This window comes from Peromyscus leucopus, chromosome 12, assembly GCF_004664715.2.
Source record: "Peromyscus leucopus breed LL Stock chromosome 12, UCI_PerLeu_2.1, whole genome shotgun sequence".
In the NCBI taxonomy this organism is placed as follows: Eukaryota; Metazoa; Chordata; class Mammalia; order Rodentia; family Cricetidae; genus Peromyscus; species Peromyscus leucopus.
Genome location: NC_051073.1, coordinates 4,121,690 through 4,145,413, shown reverse-complemented (window position 1 = coordinate 4,145,413; position 23,724 = coordinate 4,121,690). Strand labels below are relative to the sequence as shown.

At 42.2% G+C, this 23,724-nt stretch overlaps 1 protein-coding gene across 12 annotated transcripts in view; it reads left to right on the top strand.

Annotated features, from left to right (window-relative positions):
* Ttc3 (tetratricopeptide repeat domain 3) overlaps nucleotides 1-23,724 on the top strand; it is a 105,659-nt gene that overhangs the window by 24,475 nt on the left and 57,460 nt on the right. For 6 of the 12 annotated variants that reach the window (XM_028879961.2, XM_028879962.2, XM_028879957.2 and 3 more), the window contains 7 exons: nucleotides 9,898-9,952; nucleotides 15,334-15,496; nucleotides 16,516-16,561; nucleotides 17,504-17,627; nucleotides 18,635-18,698; nucleotides 22,856-22,961; nucleotides 23,055-23,136. In XM_028879961.2, the coding sequence (XP_028735794.1) occupies nucleotides 15,364-15,496; nucleotides 16,516-16,561; nucleotides 17,504-17,627; nucleotides 18,635-18,698; nucleotides 22,856-22,961; nucleotides 23,055-23,136 (555 nt within the window). In that variant the 5' untranslated portion in view covers nucleotides 9,898-9,952; nucleotides 15,334-15,363. Of the gene's footprint in view, nucleotides 1-9,897; nucleotides 9,953-15,333; nucleotides 15,497-16,515; nucleotides 16,562-17,503; nucleotides 17,628-18,634; nucleotides 18,699-22,769; nucleotides 22,831-22,855; nucleotides 22,962-23,054; nucleotides 23,137-23,724 lie in introns of all 12 variants that reach the window. The other 6 variants (XM_028879960.1, XM_028879958.1, XM_028879956.1 and 3 more) reach the window with 3 other exon arrangements.

Sequence of the window (23,724 nt, the reverse complement as noted above, 5' to 3'; positions counted from 1 at the left end):
TTATTATAAACAGAACACATTCTCATGGTAGAAAATTTGGAAAATACAAGAGTATAAAAAGAAGAAAATAAGTATCACCAGTAATCCAACCACCTTGGAGAATACCGCTGTATTAACGTTATGCAGCTTTTAGATGGCTTAAGCCGTGGATAATCCGAGGCTATCTAGACTAGAGGAATGGATGGGCTTGGCACAGTCTTCCATCAATACTACTGTTCTCAACTGGTTCTGACAAGAAATGAGCTACAAATGTCTAGGTTATTGTTTCTGGCTAGGTCCAGAGTTAACAGATAATCTGTACTGTTTGAAGGTGAATTTGTATGCTTCAAGATCAGATAAATAGGTTTATGACTTGGCTAGCCTCTTGTGAAAATTGAGGTATCTAACCGAAGTCTTGCCAGGCAGAGGGTCATCTACTTTGCAGCTCTGAGAGCTGAGAGGCAAACCAGGGTGGTTCTGTTCTTACGAGTATTTGAAAGATAGACACATGAGGAAGATCTTCCTAAAGCCCGCTGCACCAGGAGGTGAAGGTAGAATCACAACCTCTAGACAGTGTGAGGTGAAGGCTGATATAGAGCAGGGACCTGTTCGTGTACCCTGTTGATGGTCTAGCTTGTAATTGAACACATCTGGATTCACTACAGGCAGGTTAGTGTACTTGAGGGTCACTGGTTTCTATCAGGCAGTCACCAACAAGTCAGCAACATCTGATGCTCCTTTAACATACAGAACTATGCTACACTGGTTTTGCTGATGCCTCTTACCTTCTCACACATTGCTTATCTGATTTTGCTCAATAATGTAGAGGTGAGGTTTTCAGGGTCTGTACCTCCTGAGTAGATGATGATACATAGGAATGTGCTGCCACTGGTACAGCTGTGCCTGGATGCAGGAGTACTCTTGCTCTGAGAAGAACTGCTTTAGCGGGATTACCGAGGTTGAGATGTTGTGAAATTCTCACATCAAGTGGATGCCTTCTAGACCTGTCATGGGAATCTGGCCAAGCAGCTGCAGGGACAGCTGGAGATAAAGGCTCCACCCAGTGACCCTGGGAGACGGCATAGTCCCTAGTTCTCAAGGCCAGACTTCCTATTTGTTGTTAAAAAGCAGACGTCAAACTATAAAAGAACTGAAATGGAAAAAGATCAAGGCTTGAATGAATGCTAAAATGCATAAGTGATTCTGAAATACTTGAACCCTAAAATATTAGAAAATGAAAACATTCAATTTTAAAAATAACTTTGGCAAGATTACTCTAAAAAGGTAAACATATGTATATTAACTCTTGACAGGCTCTGTCCTGAGTACTTGGTGCATATTTGTTCCTAAAAACCTTCACAACCATGGGGGTAGTTGCTGCTGTCTCTTTCAGATGAGAAAATGGGTACAGTGAGGCCCATCAGAGTGCCCAGGATGCTTAGGTGGGTGTGGTGCAGACAGAACTTGAGCCCAGTCTCCCTGGATGTGGTCTCGACGTCAGTCACTTTGGGAAGGTGACAATGGAGTACAACGGGAATGTGAACGTCGGAAAATCTCTACAACAAATGATCCAAACAGTCACACATTTATGAGGACCTGCTTATCTTTACGTAACATGCAGATTAAGAACTACAAGTTTCTCTTTCATACCCATCAGATTGGCAAAAACTTAAAACCTTCGTAATGTCAAGTATTTGAGAGGATGTGGAACAAAGGAAACTTTGATACTCGTCTGGAGAAAGTGTTAATGGGTACAGTCACTGTGGAGAGCAGTCTGACAAGGTGAAGATGTGCACACACTCTGCAGTCCACCTCTAGGGTCATCCCTTCCCAGCTGTCAGATGTGTGCCCAAGAAGACATGCGCAAGCCTTCACATAGCATTGTCTGTGCGAGTAGCCGTGGAAACACCGAAAATGTCCGTCAGGAGGGGCATGCACAGATGGATTGTGGTATATTCATACAAGGACGTTTTGAATAGCACTTGAAAGGAGTGCAATGTTGAGTGTCAAGCAAGTTGCAGAATGATTTGTACAGTGTGATGCCTTTTGTATACTGTTTAAAGACATGCAAAATAATGTGCACATTCATGTTAATACGAAGTATGAATTTCAAGTGTTTCTAAAATGTGTGGGCATGTATACCAAATGAGTGGCTATCTCTGGGGAGAGAAGGGGAAAAGGGCTTGGACATGGGAGAGGTGGTACCGTGGGGTCAGCTGCAACCAACCTGCAAACGGAGCTGGAGTGAATATGGCAAAGGGTTTATACAGGAGCGTCCTTCATGTTAATGTTATGTTCTCGGAATTGTGTATACTTGAAATCCTTGATACAAAAGCAAAACAAGTATAATTTAATGTACGTAGAAGGAGAAAAAATACAGCAGTGAAACATCAAGGTCAGAATGAGATGATTTTGGAAGGAGAGAGACACCGTGATGTTACAGTTAGTGGTCCAAGGAAGAAGGCCAGAGATGAAGGGGTGTGAGCTGGGAAGCAGATGCTCCACCCTGAAGTGATGAAGGAATCTGTGGTGGTTATAATGTTGAAATAAACAGATTGTCACTCAGAGAGAGACCTTTGAGAGGACACAGGTGAGGCCAAGAGCCAGGATAAGCCCTCTGGGCTGGATGTTGTACGCGGGAAGTAAAGAGCTGGGGGATTGCACCATTACTTTTCTTCAGGCTGCTGCTGCTGCTTTTCCCTTGGAATCCTTGAGGCTTAGGAATGTGTTCCACAAATCCCAGGACTCCGGGATTGGATGAGATTTTATTTTATTCTGATCGTCTAGAAGCACGCTTTACAAAACGCAGTTTGTAACCATAGGGCATTATTAGAGTGATAGTTGTGATCGATTCAGTTTCATATGTAGGAAAAGGACTCAGACATGTCTCATTTCGGTGGCTACAAAAGCTTATGTAGTGTACACAAGTAGATTTTGCCTGTGCTGTCTCACTCATTTTGTGGAATTCCTATTTGGGAAATTTGAATCCTTCTTGGGGATATAATGAACATTGCTAAAGGGAAATGTAATTGGAAATGGGGGACGTGTATCCTTGAATATTCTCATCTGCTTTCAGAAATCCTTAACCTTTTTATATTTCTTTACCTACTTTGCAATTATTACTTCTTATCAGACCCCAACTATGATTTGTATAGCAGAGAAACTAAGTCCTGTTGATTTGTTTTCTGAATTTCTGAGATCAGAGATACAGCAACTTAACCATGCTTCTGCGAGAATTACCCCCCTCCCTTGAGTAAGTGAGACAGAGGAAATGCACTTTTGTGAGGGGTCCACAGGTTTAGTTTTAGTGTGTGCTGTTGGCGTTATTCCTGTGTTTCTCTTAATCGCATGGTCTGGTTTTGTTTAGAAGCACTGAATTTGCTCTTGAGGAAAACATAATTGCCAGTTGTTGGGGGGGGTGTCCTCCCTTTTAAAAAGATGTAATTTTATATGTACAAGTGTTTTAGTGTGCATATGATTATGTAGGCACCATGTGCACATAGTGCCTATGGAGGCCAGAAGAGCGAGTCAGGTCTCCTGGAACTGGAGTTACAGACAGTTGTGAGCTGCCCTGTAGGTTCTGGCAACTGAAAGCAGGACCTCTGCAAGAGCAGCCAGTGCTCTTAACCTCTGAGTCATCTCTCCAGCCCCATTACCACCCCACCCCGTTTTTAAAAAGAAGAAATAGGTGCACATGATAAAATTTTGCTCTGAAAAGGATTCACTGACAGCTCTTGTGTGCTCATCATTTCCTGCTCTCTTCAGATCCTGTTTCCATCATACCTCATGTCTGTAGATGTGCTCGTGTCCATTTTATATATCCAAGTACAGGCAATTTGGGATGATTCAGTGAGGCATACCTTTTAAAAATCACGAGTGGAAAACATACACAGCACATGCTGTTGTATAATTTGCTTTTTAAAGACTTATTTATTTTTATGAATGAGTGCCCTGTCTGCATGTACAACTTCATGTCAGAAGAGGGCATCAGATCCTGTTCTAGATGGTTGTGAACCACCAAGTGGTTGCGGAGAATTGAACTCAGGATCTCTGGAAGAGCAGCCAGTGCTCTTAACCTCTGAGCCATCTCTCCAACCTTAATTTGCTTTTTTAAAAATGTTAAGTCTTAGAACTTGTATATCAGTGTGTATCAAGATCTTGTTCTTGTTTGTAGGCAACATTTAATTCGCTGGATACTCAAGTAATACATCAGGTTATATTAATAATATGTGGTTGAATAGGCTACTTGGATTAGTCTATAGATTACTTATAATTACAAATTATTAGAATGTAGATTATTTTCACTTAATTAAATGCAGGGTTGGTTTTTTGTTTGTTTTTTGTTTTTGTTGGTTGTTTTGTTTTTTGGTTTTTTCGAGACAGGGTTTCTCTGTGTAGCTTTGCGCCTTTCCTGGGACTCACTTGGTAGTCCTGGCTGGCCTCGAACTCACAGAGATCCGTCTGGCTCTGCCTCCCGAGTGCTGGGATTAAAGGCGTGCGCCACCACCGCCCAGCTAAATGCAGGTTTTTAATGACTCCTTTTACTTATATTCAGTGTTCAGGTGCTAATGTCTTTGGAGGATAAATTCTTGATAAGCTTTTGCTCTGTTAGATGAAGGAGCATGAAGAGGTTTAAACTTAGGAACTTTGATTTAAAACATTTTAATTCTGTTGGTGGTTGTTAGTCACTGTGTATTTAATAGTAGCTGAGTGAATTATGTTTCATACTTTAATAGTAACATTAAGCTACTTGGGGAATAGTTCATTGTTTCTTTTTTAATCTAGTAGGACCTTGAAAGTAATGATAGGTACTACAAGGGGAAGGATCCTTGAAAGCTAGCAAAGTGCTTATATACTTCACTGTATACATACATGTTGTGGTTTGAGGAGGTCAGAAAATAGCGTCTCCTTTGCCCTGTCCAAAATCAATTAAGTGGTGGGTGTGGAACATATGCTAATGATGACCAAATACCACCTTCCTTACAGTTGTAGACATTGGGACTGGGGGCCTTAACTCTGATTGTTAAATGTATTTGATTCACTCACAGTCACAGACAGAACCAAGAAACCAGAGCCTGTGAACTTTAAACCTAGAAGAAGAGGTAATCTGGTGTTCTGTCTGTGCTAAGATCCCAGAGTAGGGGCTGAAGAGATGGCTCAGCAATTAAGACCACTGGCTGTTTGTTCCTTCAGAGGATCTGGGTTCAATTCTTAGCACCCACATGGCAGCTCACAACTGTGTAACTCCAGTTCCAGGGGATCTGACACCTTCACATCAATGCACATAAAATAAATTGCTAAAAAAAGAATCCCAGAGTAATAAATAAAAAAAAATGATATTCTATGTGAAATATTAGATTGGGGTTTGTCTGGGAGAGTAAACATGCTTTTGTGGTAACTATAGTAAGTCGGAGCACTTGGACTAGAACAGTCCTCAGTAGTTACAGCAGTCGACATCTCTGTCTTCCCACTGTCAGACGCCTGCTCACTTGGCTGCAGTGGTCTGGAGAGCAGCACTGACCCTGCTCTGTTCCCTTGGCTCCAGTTGTAAGATGTGGCCACGTGCTGGAAAATCGACTGGTTTAACTTCAGTTCATGTACCCCCAAATGGGTTATTATAATCTATGCTGTTCAAACAACTGACATATGTTATGGTACCACTGTGTTAACACCACTCAACCCTGATTCTGCAAGTCCTACCAATGTTCTAGTTATGGCTGATGCCAGAAATGGGCAGACTAGACAGAGTCCTGCATTCTCACCAGTGAGCTAGCAGTGTGGAGCCTCAAGTCAGAAGTGGTGGGCTGTATTCATGGAACTGATAGTGTGCCACATGGCCGCAGTTACAGAAGGGAGAGTATAGACTTCGCAGGTTACACAGTAGGGCTGTTGGCCATTAAGCAGGGTGATAAGATGCCAAAGAATTACAGTGAGTTGAGGCTGTTACCCATGGCTAGTACCTTGAAAGGCTTACCCTGGTTACAGAAAATTCCTCGGAAGGAGCTGCAGCAGGGCGGAGGCTGGGGAGGCTGCTGGAACTCCAGGCTGGAGAAGGTAGTGAGAACAGACATGGAAAAGTGGAAAGAGTCGTGGTACTCAGAGGCGAAGTGGACAGGAATGGCTTCGTGCTGGGACTTGAGGGAGGAGACTCGAGTGGTTTGTGTCCGTAGCAGATTTTTGGATTCTGGGCCCACTCCCTGGCAGTGGGGGGTCATTGGAAGAGGAGTAAGTTTGTAGGAGGTAGAATCTGACTTTATATATGAAATCATATACATATAAAAAAAGAAAAAATCATGTGTGTGTATGTACATAAACATTTATAAACATCAAATACACTGTAATACACACATCCTGAGTGAAAATGCCTGGGAAGCATCCAAATTGGAATATTGTATGGAGGTGAATTATGTGGGTCTGGAACTAAAAAGAGTGGATAACATGTATAGGGTAGGTGACCAAGCTTGAAGTTGGAGATGTAGTTGATATTGCTTAGGAAAGTAGGTTTCACCCTTGCCTGCATATTGGAATCATTGAAACTTTGAACCCAGACATTCTAGTTTAAGTAATCTAGGGTAAGCTTGCAGAAGGAGCTTTTTGAAGCTTCCCCAGTAATATCAGGATGTAAGCAAGACTGAGACAACCTTGAAGTCCTTTAGGAGAGCACACGCTAAGATAAAAGAAGAACCAAGTGGAACCTCAGAAATACCTACTAGAGAAGGGCGAAGCCTGGCCTGGAGACTACTTGCAAATATCCAGAAAGGCAAGAAATAGTTGTGTGGGAAGAAGTGAGAGAACACTGTCTGGCTGCCAGGATGTGTGAGAGTATTTGGATTTAGCAACATGGACTATAGAAGAGCTGTCAGTGGAAGGCTTTGAGCAGAAGGTGGTTGGTGTGAGCTGAGACCTGTAAGGTGTAGACAATTTCTAAAAATGTTTGGGGGAAGAGATTTGGTGCCTTAAGGCTGTTTTCGGTCTAGGTAACAGATTGAACTGGCTTAAATGGTAAAGAAATGTAATTCCCAGGTTCCAGAAGAAGGTGGCTCTAAGGTGTGTGTGGTGGCTCAGCACTATCATCTAGACTTGGTCAGAAAGCTGCCACTCCATCCCTGTGGTGGCAGGTGGCTCCTGTGACTTTGCAGCTGTCAGGCCAGCTATTGCATTCTCCAGCAGAAGAAAAAGCCAGGTTTGTTGTGACCCTTTCAAAAGGATCTTGGTACACATCCAAGGGAATACGTTTATCACAAGGGAATAGACTGAATTCTTGGAAGTCAGACAGTTTGAAACAACACCCAGATCTCAGCAGTTCCCAGGCACCCCTTGTTCTTCCTTCCAATCGCTGTCCACCTCTCTTCCCAGAATATTTTCCTAGACTTCCATTGGGTAGTTTTATGCAGTGTAAATGGGGTCATGTATGTGCTCTTCTGTGTCTGGCTCTCATCACTGTTTTGGGGGTCCATGCTGTTGCATGTACTTGTATTCACCTATTGCATGAACATACCATAGTTTATCCATTGTTTGATTGCTGGGCACTTTGGTAAGTTTCTAGTCTTTGGCTATTGGTGGTTTCAGTTTCTGCTGAGTGTGCAAAGACAGAGGGCATGCTTATATTCAGCTGTAGTTCATAGCTTTCCTGTGGTGGCATCATTTCAGTTTACTGCAGAGTATAAGAATTTCAGGCCATGTCCTTAATTTGTGTCTTCCATTAGACATGATAGGTATGGAGTGGTATAAGCCTAGTGTTAGTCTGCATTTCTGTAAGTTGGTTAAGGATACTTGAGTATTTTTTCATATGCTAATTGCCTATTTGGGTGTCCTCTTTTGTGAAGTGCCTTGTTGGTCTTTTGTTACCCCCCCCCCCACCTCCCAGTTGAATGCCTGTCTTTGTTTGTTTTGTTTTGTTTTTGGTTTTTTGGTTTTTTTTTTTTTTTTTTTTTTTTGAGACAGGGTTTCTCTGTGTACTGTTGGTACCTGTCCTGGATCTTGCTCTGTAGACCAGGCTGGCCTCGAACTCACAGAGATCCGCCTGGCTCTGCCTCCCCAGTGCTGGGATTAAAGGCGTGCACCACCACCGCCCGGCTGAATGCCTGTCTTTGTGTCACTTATTTTGTGGCCTGGATGTGAGTGACTGAGACACAGTATCGCAAGTGTCCCCACTCTCAGTGGCTTGCCCTCCAGTACTTGCTATTTGTTTTCTTCCCTCCAAAAGCTGTTAACCCTAGGGATGGTGGAATGGTTCAGTGGGTGGCATTTGCCACCAAGCTGGAAGATCTTGAGTTTGGTCCCAGGTTGCACATGGTAACTGACTTCTGTAAGTTGTCATTGACCTCCACACGCAGCCTCCCTTCTGCAACACACACACACACACACACACGCTATTAATTTTAGTATAATGCGATTTATCAGTTTCTTCCTTTATGGTAAGCACTTTTTGTGTTGTGTTTATAATCTTTGTCTGCTCTAAAGCCACCAGTGTTAGTTTGACTGTTTTTTTGTTTTTTGAAAAGATTAACATTGCTATTTAGATTCACCAGCCTCCTGAGCTTGGTTTTGCTGCTGAGCGTGAGGGAGTGTGTGACACTGGTGGGAAGTCGAAGTGGTTTAGCACCATGTATTAAAGTGCTTGCCCACGCACTGTGCTCTCACTTGTCATACGCCCGTTCCTCATCCTTTTCTGTTGGTCTAATTGTCTGTCTTTAGGAGGTTTTGTTATTTTGTTTTTCTTCCTTAATATTTTAGTATATACCTTTAGTAGGTATTAATGTTTGATGGTATGCTACCTCGTTTTGTTCTTTTTTTTTTTTAATTTTTGAAGTACGGTGAATTGATGTGTGTGACTATGAGATGATGAACTAGTCAATTCATACCAGACATTTAAACTAGGGAAATGAGAACAGACAGAGTGAGTTGGACACTGAGAAGGATGAACTAGTCAATTCATACCAGACATTTAAACTAGGGAAATGAGAACAGACAGAGTGAGTTGGACACTGAGAAGGAATGTGTGAGCTTATAGGAAAGAGCAGGATGTCTGAACTAGTGCTTTATGCGTTTGGGGAATTTTTGAAAGGTGCTGAGTTCCTACGTGGATGTGGTGAGGACTTGTGAAACAAGCTGTTGGGGGTGTCCTTGAAGACACAGATACCAGGAGACAGACTAAAGTGTGGATCTTTTAGTGCCTGACAGTTTCTAATTTAGTGTGTCCCTCAACAGAGCAGCAGATCAGAGTCACCATCCCCCTTCTACCGACGAGAGAGTGGCTCAGAGCCAGTGACCTCCTGCCGGCTCCAGGAGAAGCCCTGGTCGGTCTAATGACACCGAACTGGCCAACTGGCACTCGGTCTAGAGCAGCTGTTCTCAACCTGTGGGTCACTGACCCCTTCGTGGTCAAGTGACCCTTTCAGAGGGGTCAATTAAGACCATCAGAAAACATATATTTACATTCCATTTGTAACAGTAGCAACGAAGTTATAAAGTAGCAACAAAAGTAATTGTATGGTTGGGGGTCACCACAGTATGAGGGGTTGTTCTATGCTGTGTTCAGTGTAGCTTAACTGTCATGCTGTGGGGAAGGCTTGGGAGCTACCTTGTTGAGAATCAGAAGTTTTGTGAAAAGACAAAAATAGTATTGAAAATCATGTGAGTAATGAGTCAAGCGTAGATGTTGGAGAGATACCTAAGGAACGCTCTGGAAATACTAAACATAATTCTTGGTAGTTGTGATGGGATCAGATGACTCCTCCCCTTTGTTTTATTTTCCTGCCTTTTCTAACTTTACTACAGGGGACATTTATTATATGGATTAAAATTTTTTGACTAGATTATATTCATGGAAAAAAATCACAACATAAAATGCTATATAGTACTTTTACAGTAAAAGAATGGAATGTTTAAAATTTTGTTTCTTGTTTTTCTTTTTAGAAATGCACTTAGTGATGGAAAGAGGGCCATTGTTTTGAAGAACACCTGGCCAAAGGTAGGCGTCTTCTGTACTGTACAGTGAGCAAGCCCTTGAACCTTACCCTCTTGTGAAAACCGGTCTGTGGGATAGCGTCTTTGTACATAAAAATGCTAGGTGACGTTCCAGAGAGCTCAGGGACAGGAAGTGGGTTCATGAGTTCACTGCACGATCAGGGGCGGTGAGAAGCGGTGAGCAATAAAGCAATCCATCCCAGGAGGTCCAAAGCCCTTGCTTTAGTGGGAGAGAGGGAGAGGCGGGTTGGAGGGGATCCAAGGGAGAATGAATGAGAGACTCCTTTTTGCCTCAGGGTTAGAAAGGTATTCCAAAGCTCCTCCCAAGTTTTAATTCTACTTTTATTTAGGCACAACAGTGTATAAGTATTCCCTCTCACCCCCAGCGCCAAGTTTTCTTGAGTAACACAGTACACAAAATCAACAGCAGAAAACTTCGTTATACACAAGTTTGTCAAGACGCGAATGTACTAAGTGGCTAGGGTGAGATCACTTGTTACATAGCTCTCATATATAACTGGTAGGACTTAGGTACTGAATATGCAGAGCACTCTTAAAGGAAGTAAGAAACCTGAAAAGAAGGTGGACCATGAAAATGAAAAAGTTTTCATAGAAAACTTACCCCGAATGGCCAATTGAAATGAGAAATCTGCTGGGCGATGGTGGCGCACGCCTTTAATCCCAGCACTCGGGAGGCAGAGCCAGGCGGATCACTGTGAGTTCGAGGCCAGCCTGGGCTACAGAGTGAGCTCCAGGAAAGGTGCAAAGCTACACAGAGAAACCCTGTCTCCAAAAACAAAAAAAAAAACAAAAAAAAAAAAAAAAAAAAAAAAAAAAAAAAGAAAGAAAAAGAAATGAGTAACTGAGGACTGGAGAGACGTCTGTGGTTAGGAGAGCTTGCTACTCTAGCAAAGGCCGGAATTCACTTTCCTACACCCAAGTCAGGTGGCTCACAACTGCCTATAACTCCAGCTCCACAGGATCTCATACCTTCTTCTGACTTCTCAGGCACCCCACACATATGCACACACAAACACATACATATAAAAACATTAAAAATATAAGTAAATCTTTTTAAAAATGAGGAACTTCGCTTTGTTTCTAATAAAGTTATAAGGGATAAAGATAGAGAAAAACCCAAATGAAACAGAGTAGAGGACCTAAGGAACATCGACCCACATAGCCACCACAAGTAAGGTGATGTGATGGTGTTTACATGAGACTGAGGGTCCTGAGTGATGTACTCATTGGGTAGTAAGTAACAGGAATTCAGTTAACTGGTAGGAATGTGACTTGCTTGTAATTTACTTGGGAAGAAGTAGGATGTCCACAGCCCATGATTACTGTATTCTGTGTGTACTTGGTCCTGTGTGTATGTTCCCTAATAGTTACTTGATTTCATGTGCGTGCACCCTAGACATTTTTTTTTTTTTTGCATATCTACGCATGGTAAAATGTACAAAATCATTGAAGCATTTTTTATTTTCAGTTCTGATTTTATACTGATTAATTGATTGGTTGATTGTGGTAGTGATGAATGAACCTACAGACTCAAATACTGACAATAACCCTCCCACTGAGCTTTGTCCCCATTCAGCTTTCTTTTTCCCTTCTTGAGACAATGGTTTCATTACCTTGCCCTGGCTGTCCTTGAACTCACTTTGGTCCGGGCCTTGAACTTGTCACCTTCCCACCTTTCTCCTGAGTAGCAGAGATTATTGGTCTCTGCCAGAAGGCCTGTCTTCCAGCATTGTTCTTGCCTAATTGTCTAGTGGTAAAGTAGTAGATGAATGTCGTATTTTCACTTGATCCAAGTTGTTACTTTGGTTCTTCTGATGTGTTCATATCTTGAACACCCTTTCCCTCCTCAGTCTGGCTACTCTTTTTTTTTTTTGGGTTTCGAGACAGAGTTTCTCTGTGTAGCTTTGCGCCTTTCCTGGAACTCACTTGGTAGCCAGCTGGCCTCAAACTCACAGAGATCCACTTGCCTCTGCCTCCCAAGTGCTGGGATTAAAGGCGTGCGCCACCACCGCCCGGCCTGGCTACTCTTTCTTTGAGTCACTCTGTTGACCTTTTGGCCTCCTCACTTTCCCTCAAATGGGCAGGACTCATCCCTTTGTTTATTCTGTCTTGAATGCTTTTCTTCAGCATTGGCCAGCTATTTTATTAAGTGAAGCTCATGCTTCACTTCATGTCCCTTAGTCAGCTCTTTCCTGGTCACGTCAAATGCCAATCCTGGCCCCCTGGGCATTTCCTAGTCTCTTCTTTGCTTCCTTTCTCCCCTTTTCAGCATGTAGCTTTTTTTTAAACATACCGTGTGTCTAGTTAAGCACCATTCTAAGGCAAAGGTTCTGTGATTTACTCTGGACCCTGGAGTTACGTTGTAGGGCAGCAGTGACAGGTTAGACACCAACACCTCCAGAACCCAGCGCCACATCATCACAGCTGACGGTGGTGACATGAGCAGGCGCTTGAGGACTGTTGCTGGCTTAGTGAATAAATCATCAAGTCCTAAATTGTGTTGGAGATAGGTTGGCTGACTTACCAACATTTGTGGATTTTAAAAACAGTATTAAATGAAAAGAGTCAGTAAAAGCAAGCATAACACAGGTTAGCAGACTACTTACCAAGGAGATTGTAGTCATGTCTGTAGTTTTGCTGAAGAGACTCTGAAACATGTGTAACTGTTAAAGCATAGTTCTCGGTGTTCCGTTTGTCTTTGTTATTTATTTTAATGAGGTTTCAGGGCAGCTGAAGTGGACCATGAGGTGAAGTGCTTGCCATGCAGTCCTGATGACTGACTCCTGAAAGTTGTCCACTGGTTTCCACATGGGCGCTGTGGCATGTATGGATATGTGTACACACACAGACACGTGAACAACACACCTCATAGTACGTGTTCCAGATAAGACCTTGTTTGGGGCTAGATTCAGTGCTAGCTGGTGCTTCTGTAGAGGGTGCTCAGCATCTTGATGTTTTCATAGTGAGTCAGTCTTTTGCTTGAAGTAGAATCTTTGTTGATCACTGAAACTTACATTTGATGAGTATTTAATATTTGTAAAATAAGTGATAGAATTCTTAGTAATAAAACCCAGATCATACTAGTTTTCCAAAGATCTTTTGTAAATTTTTTATGAGTATTAAAACTTCCTTTAAAAAAAAAAAAAAAAAAAAAACTTTTCTTAATGCTCCCTTATCTATGAAGTCCCAAGGAAGACCTTCTGGAATTCTCTCTCTAGACTCCTGCTGTTCTGTTCTTCCCGTCGCTTCCACCCTGTCTTCCAGATCCTTCCTCCTGAGATGAGGTGTAGGGACTCTGTTGAGAAAGTTGGAGCCGTCTTAGGCTTGCGTATTCCTCATCTCTCTTGGATCATTCTGTTCTGTTGCCACAGTCAGTGTTTCTGTTTTGTAAGCCACGATTTCTTTTTGTCTCATGTTATTCCATCTTAGCTGAAAGTGTAGAGTCTAGGCTCGTTGATTTTTCAGACTTTTGCCATGCAGTGAGAACCTTCAAACCAACAGCTGTTGTTCAGGGAAGAAGAACTCTCCTCAGTTATCTATGTAGTTAATCTGAGGTGCACTCTAAGGTAGTCGTGATGGGTTAGGTGCATGCCTACCTATAGATCAATCACAGCTTCCTTGATGACTCATGCTTTCACTCAGCTTATTGCCAGGGTAGGGTACTGCAGTTGATGGTTCTGCCAAGCACAAGAGTTGGAAATGGTGGCTTCTAGTGGGAGGGATGGGAGATAGTCCAGCATTGGGGGATTTCTTCTTAATGTCATAGACAACCAGAGTTTCGAAGGCAGGACAGAACTCTGGTACTTGGTTTCAAAAAAGAGATAATTTTAATTTAATCTTCAGACAACCTCAGCAAAAAGATCTGAGAAAATCCTCATCAGTCATTAGAAGCTGCACTGTTTTTGGTTTTTCGAGACAGGGTTTCTCTGTGTAGCTTTGCGCCTTTCCTGGAGCTCACTTGGTAGCCCAGGCTGCCTCAACTCACAGCGATCCGCCTGCTCTGCTCCGAGTGCTGGGATTAAAGGCGTGCGCCACCACCGCCCGGCCCAGCTGCACTGAATTTTATAGGAGCACAGGAAAAGGACCTGATGGAGGGTGAGAATAGGGGGTAGCAGGCTGAAGAGAAATACTCACTGAGAGTTTGTGGCCGGTCATTCCTCATACTAAGCTGTGTTTTCCTCTTTCAAGGCGCTTATGCGCACTCTGAAGTTGATCAGTGTCTAGAGGATCTCAGCTGTCAGGAAATAGAGCACTCACCCTTAGGGACAAGTGATATTTAACGAGGCACTGTATGAATCAGTATCTTTGACCTAAGACTAGACAGTCTGCTAAACTTTGGTAGAACTCACAGACAGGCCTCAAGGACACGCGCACGCATGCACGCACGCACGCACGCACGCACGCACGCCGCTGACTTCTGTAATGAAAACTTACATTTTTAAAGGAACATTTTTTTTGGTGGGGGGGATTGTGTTTTCTTTTGGATTCTTGTTAAAAAGAATGTTCTCTGTAAGATAAATTATAAATAAGTTCTGGACCAGTATCATGAGTCAGGTTCTGGGCTTTGTTTGTGTGGCATGCTGCAGGTTCCAGCCTCATTGGCTGCTAATCATCCTCTGGTAGATTTGTTCCTAAAATGGGAGTTTGGGGTGTGGGTAGCTCAGAGAGGGCATTAGTTCTGTTAGCTTTCTAGAGTCAAAAGCTAATGTTTAGAGCCAGAAAGGGTTTTTTAATTTCGTAACAACTAAAATCCTTAACATTGGAATTAAGAGTAAATAAAACCAGTACCTTTCAGACTTCTCTTGCATCTGGAAACTGTATTTAGAGGTAAAACACAAGCTGACTGGAGGGAGAAGCCTCTGAGAGGTCGCCCGGCCGCAGGTCTCACTTGTCTCAGTGCCCTTGGAAGTGTCGGCAAAATCGCAGAGGTGCTGGCGGGTCCCTCCGGGTCCAGGGACCTTCGACTTCCAGCGTGCAGGGGTGTCATGACTTAGAGACTTACTGCATTCAAATCTTTTGAAAAAATTAAGTTGTTTACCTAAAACTAATGACTTTATACTTTATTTAGCTAAATAATTATTTTGTTCCTTAATAGTAAACTATATCAAAAGTTAAACTATTTTCTGGGGGTTCAAAAACTTTAAAATACTGGTTTTTAGGTTAATTATTAAAATTACTTGCTTATTTATAACTTTTTACTTAACTCATTAGCCACTTTATTTTGCGGGATTTTAGTATTTTAATTTATTTTTCATTGATAGGCCTAAAGTAATCCATTTCAACCAGAAAATATTTTTCCTTATCTATCTTCTTTAACGTAAGCATATTTTTTGAGAAAAAATTAAATTTATCTTTTTGGAACAGGGTCATTATCGTTATTGTGATGCTCTTTCTATGCTGGGGGAATATGACTGGGCCCTGCAAGCAAACATAAAAGCTCAAAAACTCTGTAAAAATGACCCTGAGGGAATCAAGGATCTAATTCAGCAGCATGTAAAGTTACAAAAACAAATAGAAGACCTACAAGGTATTTCACCTAAGATTCTTTTGGTTACAGTCGAATTCCCTTTAAAACTTTTGAAAATGGATTTCTTGGATTAATGGAGGACCGTACCAATTCTCAATGGTTTGTACTTCTGCTGTGCTGTCTTGGTCAAGTCTCTCGAGTACTGTCTCTGTGTAGAATTACGATAGTGTTGTGTTCAGCTAGGTGACTGAAAGTGATTTCTTTATTTGAAACACAGTAATTGAGTTTTTATTTGTTCGGTAGAAAAATACCCCTTCCTGCACTTTCTGATAACTTTTTAAAATTTTTTTTATTAATTTCCTAAGAAAAGGCCCTTTAGTATTGTTTGATTTTTTTTTTTTGCACCAGCTTTGCAACTAATTATATAGCATGTTGAACATCTGTCATTATCTATCATCAATCAATCAATCTATCACCTATCATCTATATCATCTATCTATCTGTATCTATCATCTATCTGTGTCTTTCTATCTGTCATCCATCCATCCATCCATCCATCCATCCATCCATCCATCCATCTCAGAAATGGGCTGTGCAGATTGGGAATTTTGAACTCTCACTCACAGTTATTCATTTCTGTCCTTGTTCTTCCCTCACTCATTTTTCTTTCTCTGATACTTAAAATTCCTGTGTTCACTTCCAGCATATAGGTCTTTCTCCTGTTATTTTTTTCTTTGGGTTTTTAGTGTCTGTAGAGTCGAGCTGAACAGTTCTGTTTGTCCAGTGTAATGTGATTCTCAGATTGTGAGCTCCTTGCAGACAGGTACTAACTACCTGGTTCACATTTATGTGTTGCTGGCATCTTATTAGTAATCATATATAATGGGCTGCCTGACAAGATCGTGAAGTTTGTTGACACCTTGAAGTTAGAAGCATCTAGAATTGTAAAGTGCTAAGATTTATTTTTCAGCTTTCAAACTTTAATGTTTTCAACTATCAGCTTAAAAGAAATATTGAAGTATTTTTAAAGTCTGTGTTGCCAGTCCATTGATTACTGTGTGTGTGGTTGGCTTTTATAGGTCGGACATCAAGTAAGAATCCAATTAAAGCTTTTTATGAAAGCAGGTGAGTTAATATCAGGTTAGTAGCTGCTACTTGGAAAGGCTTTTCCCATGAATTTAGGAATCACTGCCAATTTAAGAGCTAATAGCAACTTTTATATGTGGTGCTGGGAATGAAACCCAGGGCCTTATACATGCTAGGCAGGTGCTCTGCCACTTAGCGATATACTCATTCCCATAGTGGCAACTTTTAATTAGGGATGAAAGAGAAGCTTGTTTGTATGTTTGAGGGGTGTGTGTATGTGTGTGTGTGCGTGCGTGCGTGCGCGCGTGCGCGGGCAATTGTATTCCTGTCTTAAAACAGGTGACTTAGGAGTTCATTATTCAGCTATTTTTCTGGACCTTTTGAATATATGTAGCCTATACCTGTGGGAAAGAATAAAATGAGATTTTAACGTTGCCTGACTTGAATGGGGACCAGTGTGGCCACGTGGGGCCTGGCCAAGGAGCACTGGGATGGAGTGTGAGCATGTCGCTTCCCAGAGTCTTTGAAAGGCTGAAGACAGACTGACTGTGGTTATAGGTAAAGACAGTAGCCAGGGGTCTACATTTTGTCATTGGCAGTTTAAATACATTGGGGAAGGGAAAGAATATGATCCAAATATACTGTAAGAAAATTTAAAAATACTAAGAAATGTAATGAAAATGAAAGTAGATGAGGCTTTTTCTAAGGCTTGTTTAGATACATTGATGTCAAAGCTGTTAAAACAGGAAGGTTTAGTTACCTTACTACTAGAACCAGAACCGCTTGTCTTGAGCCAGGCTTAGTTGTATTGGCCCCGTTTCAGATTGAGAGTACTATTGATGTGTGAAGCCCATCTTAGCAGTGGAGACCTTTCCAGAAGGTGATGCTTGGCTGTGATGGTGCAGCTTGTTTGAAGAACCACTTCAGGTGTGTGTCAACTTAGGAATGACACGATGGTTCGATGTTATTTGTCACCCCCAGGGCTTACACACCTAGAAATCCATCAACACCTGCTTTTAGGACATCACTTAACTTTGTGGAAACAGACAGAGGTTTCAGAAAAACTAAGTACAGAATGGCAGATGGTGGCAATCACAATCTCCAGGTAAGCTTAGCCAAAATCTCCGATTATTTCAGGTATGAACAGCCTCACTTTTTACAGTGATGCTTTGCTGGTAGATGCTTTGGTGCCCTTTTCTCTATTGCTACCAAGAAAATGATTGGCTCACATCGGGCAGCCTGGCCATCTCATCCAGCTGTGTAAAGATAATGTTCAGATGTCACATGATTTACCTTGAAAGTGTAGTTGTGTGTCTTAAGAATGTTTTTCAAATGCTGTTTTGCCCCTTAGTTTACCTGTGTGCTCTTGTGTCTGTCTCTCAGCCAGTCTCTTGGGGATGAATGGCAGTCGGGTCTGGTAGCCGAGTATTCACTGCTCGCTCTTCACAGTGACTTAGGTTTCTTCTGTTCCTTCCTTTTCTCTTGTATGCACTGTATTTGCTTAGGGGTGTTCTGCCGACCCACCACCCAGCGGTTGCTCGGGTTCACTTTGGTTACCCTTGGCAGCCATGATCCCAGCCTTTAACTCAGTGCTGTGTTTAGCAAGTGTCATCGTCGAAGGTTTTTTTTCTGACACCACAGGCCTCTAGCCTGACTCTGTCATCAGATGTCTTGGAGTATACTAAAAGCTGAATTCATATTTACATTTTGCTTCCAGATTTGAAGAAGGGATGGTGGGGGGTATTGGTTGAATGATAGACAGAGAAGGGAATTTTTCAAATTCCATGTAGTCATTTTGTGGATAATACAGAAAATATTTCATTCCGTTCGAAGGAGCAGCGAACAGGCATTGTTAACAATTTACATACCAGGCATCACTCTATGCATCAGAAAGAAGATCGCTATTCAAGAATTTGCCACGTATCTTGATTTCTTATTTTTAGTCATCATGATGTTTGCTTGTTTATACATTTAGGCTTCATAACCAGCTCTGTATTTTAGGTGCTTGAGTGAATCCTATTGTATTCTAGTTTAAATTCTTTTTCTTACGTGATTGCTGACACTTTGGCTGTATTGCTATTAAAATCTCACTAGTGTTATTTTCACGGGCAGGTGGCAGATGAGGCTTTGAAGGGCGATGATTGTGACTGCCATCCTGAATTTCTGCCACCTCCAAGTGAGTAGTCGCTGACTCGTTGGTGCCACCCGAACCTCTGTGCTTAAAAGGTCGTGCGAGCCTCACTTGGCTGTGTTCTTGTTCCCTACGTGATGAGGCTTCAGTAGCTCTAATTCTGAAAGTGGTAATCAGTGCTCTCAGTCACCCTTTGTCTCCGTAGTGAAGTACCTGACACAGGTTAGCTGTGCAGTGAGACAGGTCTGTTTGGGCTCAAGGTTCTGAAGGGTGGTCATAAAGCATGCTGCCTGTGTGGGCTCAGTAAGGCTGCTGATGGCGATGACCAGAAGTGTGTATACAAGCAAACTGCTCGTGTCTCAGACCAGGAAGCAGTGAGAGGGGAGGCAAGGCTGAAGCCCCATAGCATCTCTAGGAGGTGACCCACTGTGATGGAAAGGCCTTTCCTTGGGTCCCACTTCCATAAAAGCCTTCACAGCATTCCCATCCTACCCCCCTGGGAACTTGAAACTAAACTGTGGCAGTTTGTTTCAAGAAGCATTGAGGGACTGGAGAGAAGACTCAGCAGTTAAGAGCTCTTGATGCTCTTGTAGAGGACTCAGATCTGGTTCCTGACACCCATCAGTAGCTTCAGTTCCAGGGGCTCAGACACTTTTTCTGACCTTGATCAGGTACTGGTACAGGTGCACGTACATACATGCAGGCGAAACACTCATGTGCTTGAAATAAATCTTTATAAAAGGAAAGACAACATTGAGGTCTAGGAAGATGGCCCGGTTGGTATACAGGGTTCACTAGAGGAGCAGAGTGGAGTTGGGTGAATATATGCCAATCGGATTTATTATTACATTGAGTTACATGATGTGGTCTGGATATTCCAGTGTCTGTCTTCACGCTGGAGAGGCTAAGAACACAGTAACCTTCAGTCCTCAAGACTGGAGGCCTCAGCAGTCCCAGTCTGCAGCTGGAGGCCTGAAGATTCCTGGAAGCCACTGGTCTTCGGTGGACCTTGGATTGCCGAAGACGCTGCGCCTAATGTTAGTGAACAGTTACTAGTATTAGCAGCAGCGGTGGTAACAGCAGGGTAGATGAAGTTGCCAGTGTGACAGGAAGGAACGTGAAGGCAAGCAGATCTCCCTAGACTTCTTTTTTCTGGCTGCCTCTGGAAGGTGCTGCCTCAGTGAGGGTGGGTCTTCTTACTGATAAGAATATCTTTTACAAGTACACCTAATAACGCTGTCTAGTTGCTGACTCCAGATCCACCAGTCAGGTGACAGTCAAGATTATCTGTCACAGTTGGTAAGGAGACTGTCGAACTAGCATAAGGACCTGAGTGTGATCCCCAGCACCTAAGAGCCAGAGCAGTGGCACATGCCTGTAATACTACACCGAGAGGCAGAGGCAGGATGTCTTCAGACTGGCCAGTTTAACTGAATGTAAGGTCCAGGTTCAGTGAGAGACCTTGTCTCAGAAAAGGATGGAGCATGGTTGAGGAGGACACCCAGAATTGACTGCTGGCCTCCACACACAGGAACGTGAACACACCTACAAATGAAAAGACATCATTGGACATTTCAAATTAATTCTGGCTCTTCATATTTTTAATAAGTTTAATTTTGTAAATCCAAAAAAAGTAATATAAAGATAAAGCACATTGCTCTTTCTTGTCTCCCCTTAATTTCCTTTAGGCCATTGTTTCTCACTATTGAGAGTTTTCACTATTATCTCCTCTAACAACAGGAATCCTTTGTAAGTATTTTTCCCTTAATTGGCCTCTCATAAAATTTAACACCACAGGAATTACTTTCAATTTTTGAGACAGGGTCTCAGTCTGTAGCCATGATTGGCCTCACCCTTTCACACGCTAGGATTATGGGAGTGAGACCCCAAGTCAGGCTTGCATCTGTATTTATTTATCTAATTGATTTTCAAGACAGGGTTTCTTTATAGCCCAAGCTGCCCTAGAACTCACTCTCTATGTAGACCAGGCTGGTCTTGAACTCAGAGATAGCCTGCCTCTGCCTCCTAGTGCTGGGATTAAAGGCGTGAGCCACCACCACCCAGCTTAGATCTGACTTTTATATATAAAAAGTACTGTTCTTCTTCTATCAGAACATCTGATTTTGACTCTGTTTAGGGGTGATTTTACCCTGTTGAGAAAAGAGGTTTTTTCATTTGGAGTACTGAAACAACAATTCCACAAACTCGATAGTTTATTTCTGTAGGCTGAGAATCCACTGTCCTGTACCTAGCAGATTCAGATTCTAATGAAGCTCTTGTCCTGGTTCATAGATCGCTGTGTTCTTGTTGTGTGCTCACATAGTGGAAGGCTGAGGCGCCCCTCAGGGCCTCCTAAGACGGTGTGAGGCCATTCGTGATCTGAGCACTCCTTGAAGGTTCTGCATTCTAACATTAAATTCTCAACACTTGACTTGCACAGAGCAGGGCATTCAGGCCATACCTGTGCTTAGTTTAGTTGTGTGCGTTAATTATGTGTGCTTGTCTGTGGATGAGATGTGAGTGTGCACGCATCACGAATTTCTGGGTCTCCTTCTGTATTGTATTTTGAGGAAAAGCTTCCAAGGTGGGTTTGTCTCCATCTCTGCTTTTCACCCCCGAGTCTGAGGAAGTACAGATTCTCTTGGTGGTTGAAGGTTATTTCACACCAGTTACTTACCTCATGCTTTGGTTCGAGTGTCCCTTCCTTTCAGGGTTGTAGAGATGGGACTGTTGGCCTTGCCGTGGTGACCACGTCATCCTCTTCTCTTTTTCCTGTTGGTTGGTTTTTCTTTTCAGTGGTTTGGCTTTTGTCAGCCATTTCTGTCTTTCCTGCCTGCAGTTCCGTCTTCTCTCGGCCCCATTTCCACGCCTAGTCACTGCGTGCTGGGGAGTTTCCATGTGGCTAACATGGAAACTTCAGAGTGCTGGGAATTCAGACAGTGGTCTTACCCAGTGGAACCAGCCGCATGTGAAATAGCTATAAGGATAAAGCTTTGAAAGGCTTTTGAAAAGTTATTACTGGAAAGCACATGTAAATAATGTAAAGCTTGTCCATCCATCAGCATTCATATTCAGGCAGAGAACTTGAGGTCCCAGAGTCAGTTTCGTGGCTTTGTCCGTGCCGGTACGGCAGAAGTCAAGTTCCCAGTCCCCATGCGGTAGTTCCTAAGCGTTGGTAACTCCAGTTGGAGGAGCTGCAGTACCTCCTGCTGACGGCCGCTGGCGCCAGGCACATGTGCTGCACACGCAAGCGGGCAGAGCACTCCCACACGTGAAATAAAAACAAACAGTTCTGAGCATTAAAAACAATCAAACCAGAATTCTGCTCTTCCAGAAGCTTTTGTGTTGGAGGACATCAAGGCTCTGTTCTCTTTATCTGACGTGCCCGGCACTATCTCCTCGGCCTTCTGTCACATACACCCTGTCCCTCTTGATGTACTCACTCCCTAACACAGCTTTGAGGATGTCACTCTCCTGACGTGCAGAGAGGCATAACTTCCTTCTCCTGCCCGCGGAATAAAGACTGGGCTAACCGAGCTGGGGGTCCACAGGGAAGGTCTGTAACTTGCCCCCTAATACCTGCTTTTGTAGCGGACTTTGGCCCTTCCTCCCTCGGGAGTTCTTTGGATAACATATTTCTGAAATGAATGCCAATCTTGGGTTGAGTAGTTTTTCCCTATTTTGCTTGTTCTTCCAAACAAAACAGCTTTTCCAAAATATTCTGGATTATTCTCCCTTCTGTGAATTAGAGAGAAGTTGCTGACTATGGAATTAATATATCAGCAACTTAGTGTCTTTTTTTTTTCTTTTGGTAATGGTTTGTTGCTGTTGTGTTCCTTCCAGTCTGTCTTTCTGTCTGCCTAGACCCAGACAATGGCTGTCTAATTCTGAGGGATTCTCACAGTCACAACCATCACCAGCTTGTCTTGAGTTAGTGAAGTTGCATTCACAGACACTGCTGCTTCTTTGACTTTCTTATTCAAGTTTACATTTTTGTTGTAGTTTTTTTTTTTTTTGTTGGTTTTCTGCAATCCAGTTAACATGCACTTTATTTTTACTCCTGGTCTTGGAGGTTCTGTGTACAGGTTTCAGGAACAAATACTTTTATGTTCACAGGTCAGCCTCCAAAACATAAAGGAAAACAAAAATCACGAAACAATGAATCACAAAAGCCCAGGTTTGTTTCTTCTCTAATTTTATAGGGATTTTAATGGCGACCACATTGGTTATAATGCGGAGCGGAATCAGCATGTTGATAATATTTCTGTTCAGTAACTTGGGTCATTATCTGTTTACTCAATATTTGAAGTGAGTGTCAGTTAATATACTTTTTTCTTTATGTAAATAAAGCTGCTTTATTTTTGACAGTGTTTTACAGTACATGCTTTTTTTCTCCTTCAGTTATAATGCACAAGTGACTTTACCAGATTTGAAAAACATTTTGGAGAAACAGTTTTCAAAATCTTCTAGAGCTGCACACCAGGTAATAGAGAAGGCTTTTTCTGTAGAAAGAGCAAATTGTTTCCCAAAGATTTAATAATAATGCTAACTTCAAATATTTCTTAAGTATTTAATAAGATTTAATTGCTTGCAGTTTCATTTTGCCTACTGTAAAATCATTAGAGCCCACTTTTCTTTTGAATGGTTTAACATGAGTCAGATAAATGTGATATATAAACAAAGTAAACTTCATATAGAAATTCTGTTATAGTGATGAAAATGACATATTAACATGGCTGAGAATATTTTCCTAAATATGTGAGTTAAAAATTGTTATTTTAGATCTACATAACAAATCTTATAAATGACTGAAACAAATTTCTAATTGTTTAGAACTTTCATCTAACAGATTTTAGTTACGTGTTTAACTGATTTTTACTAAGTCTGCAAAACATGGAGGACTTGAAGCAGACAACAGCTTTTGAAGATACAAAAATTACTTAGACACGCACTGTGGTCACTGAGAGCGCAATGTGCTCTTTCAACACGCTGGTGTTAGAGCCTGTGACAGGAAAATTGGGTCTGTGGTAAGAAGGGTCAGCCTGCTCACTGGGCTTGTCCAGTCCAGAGA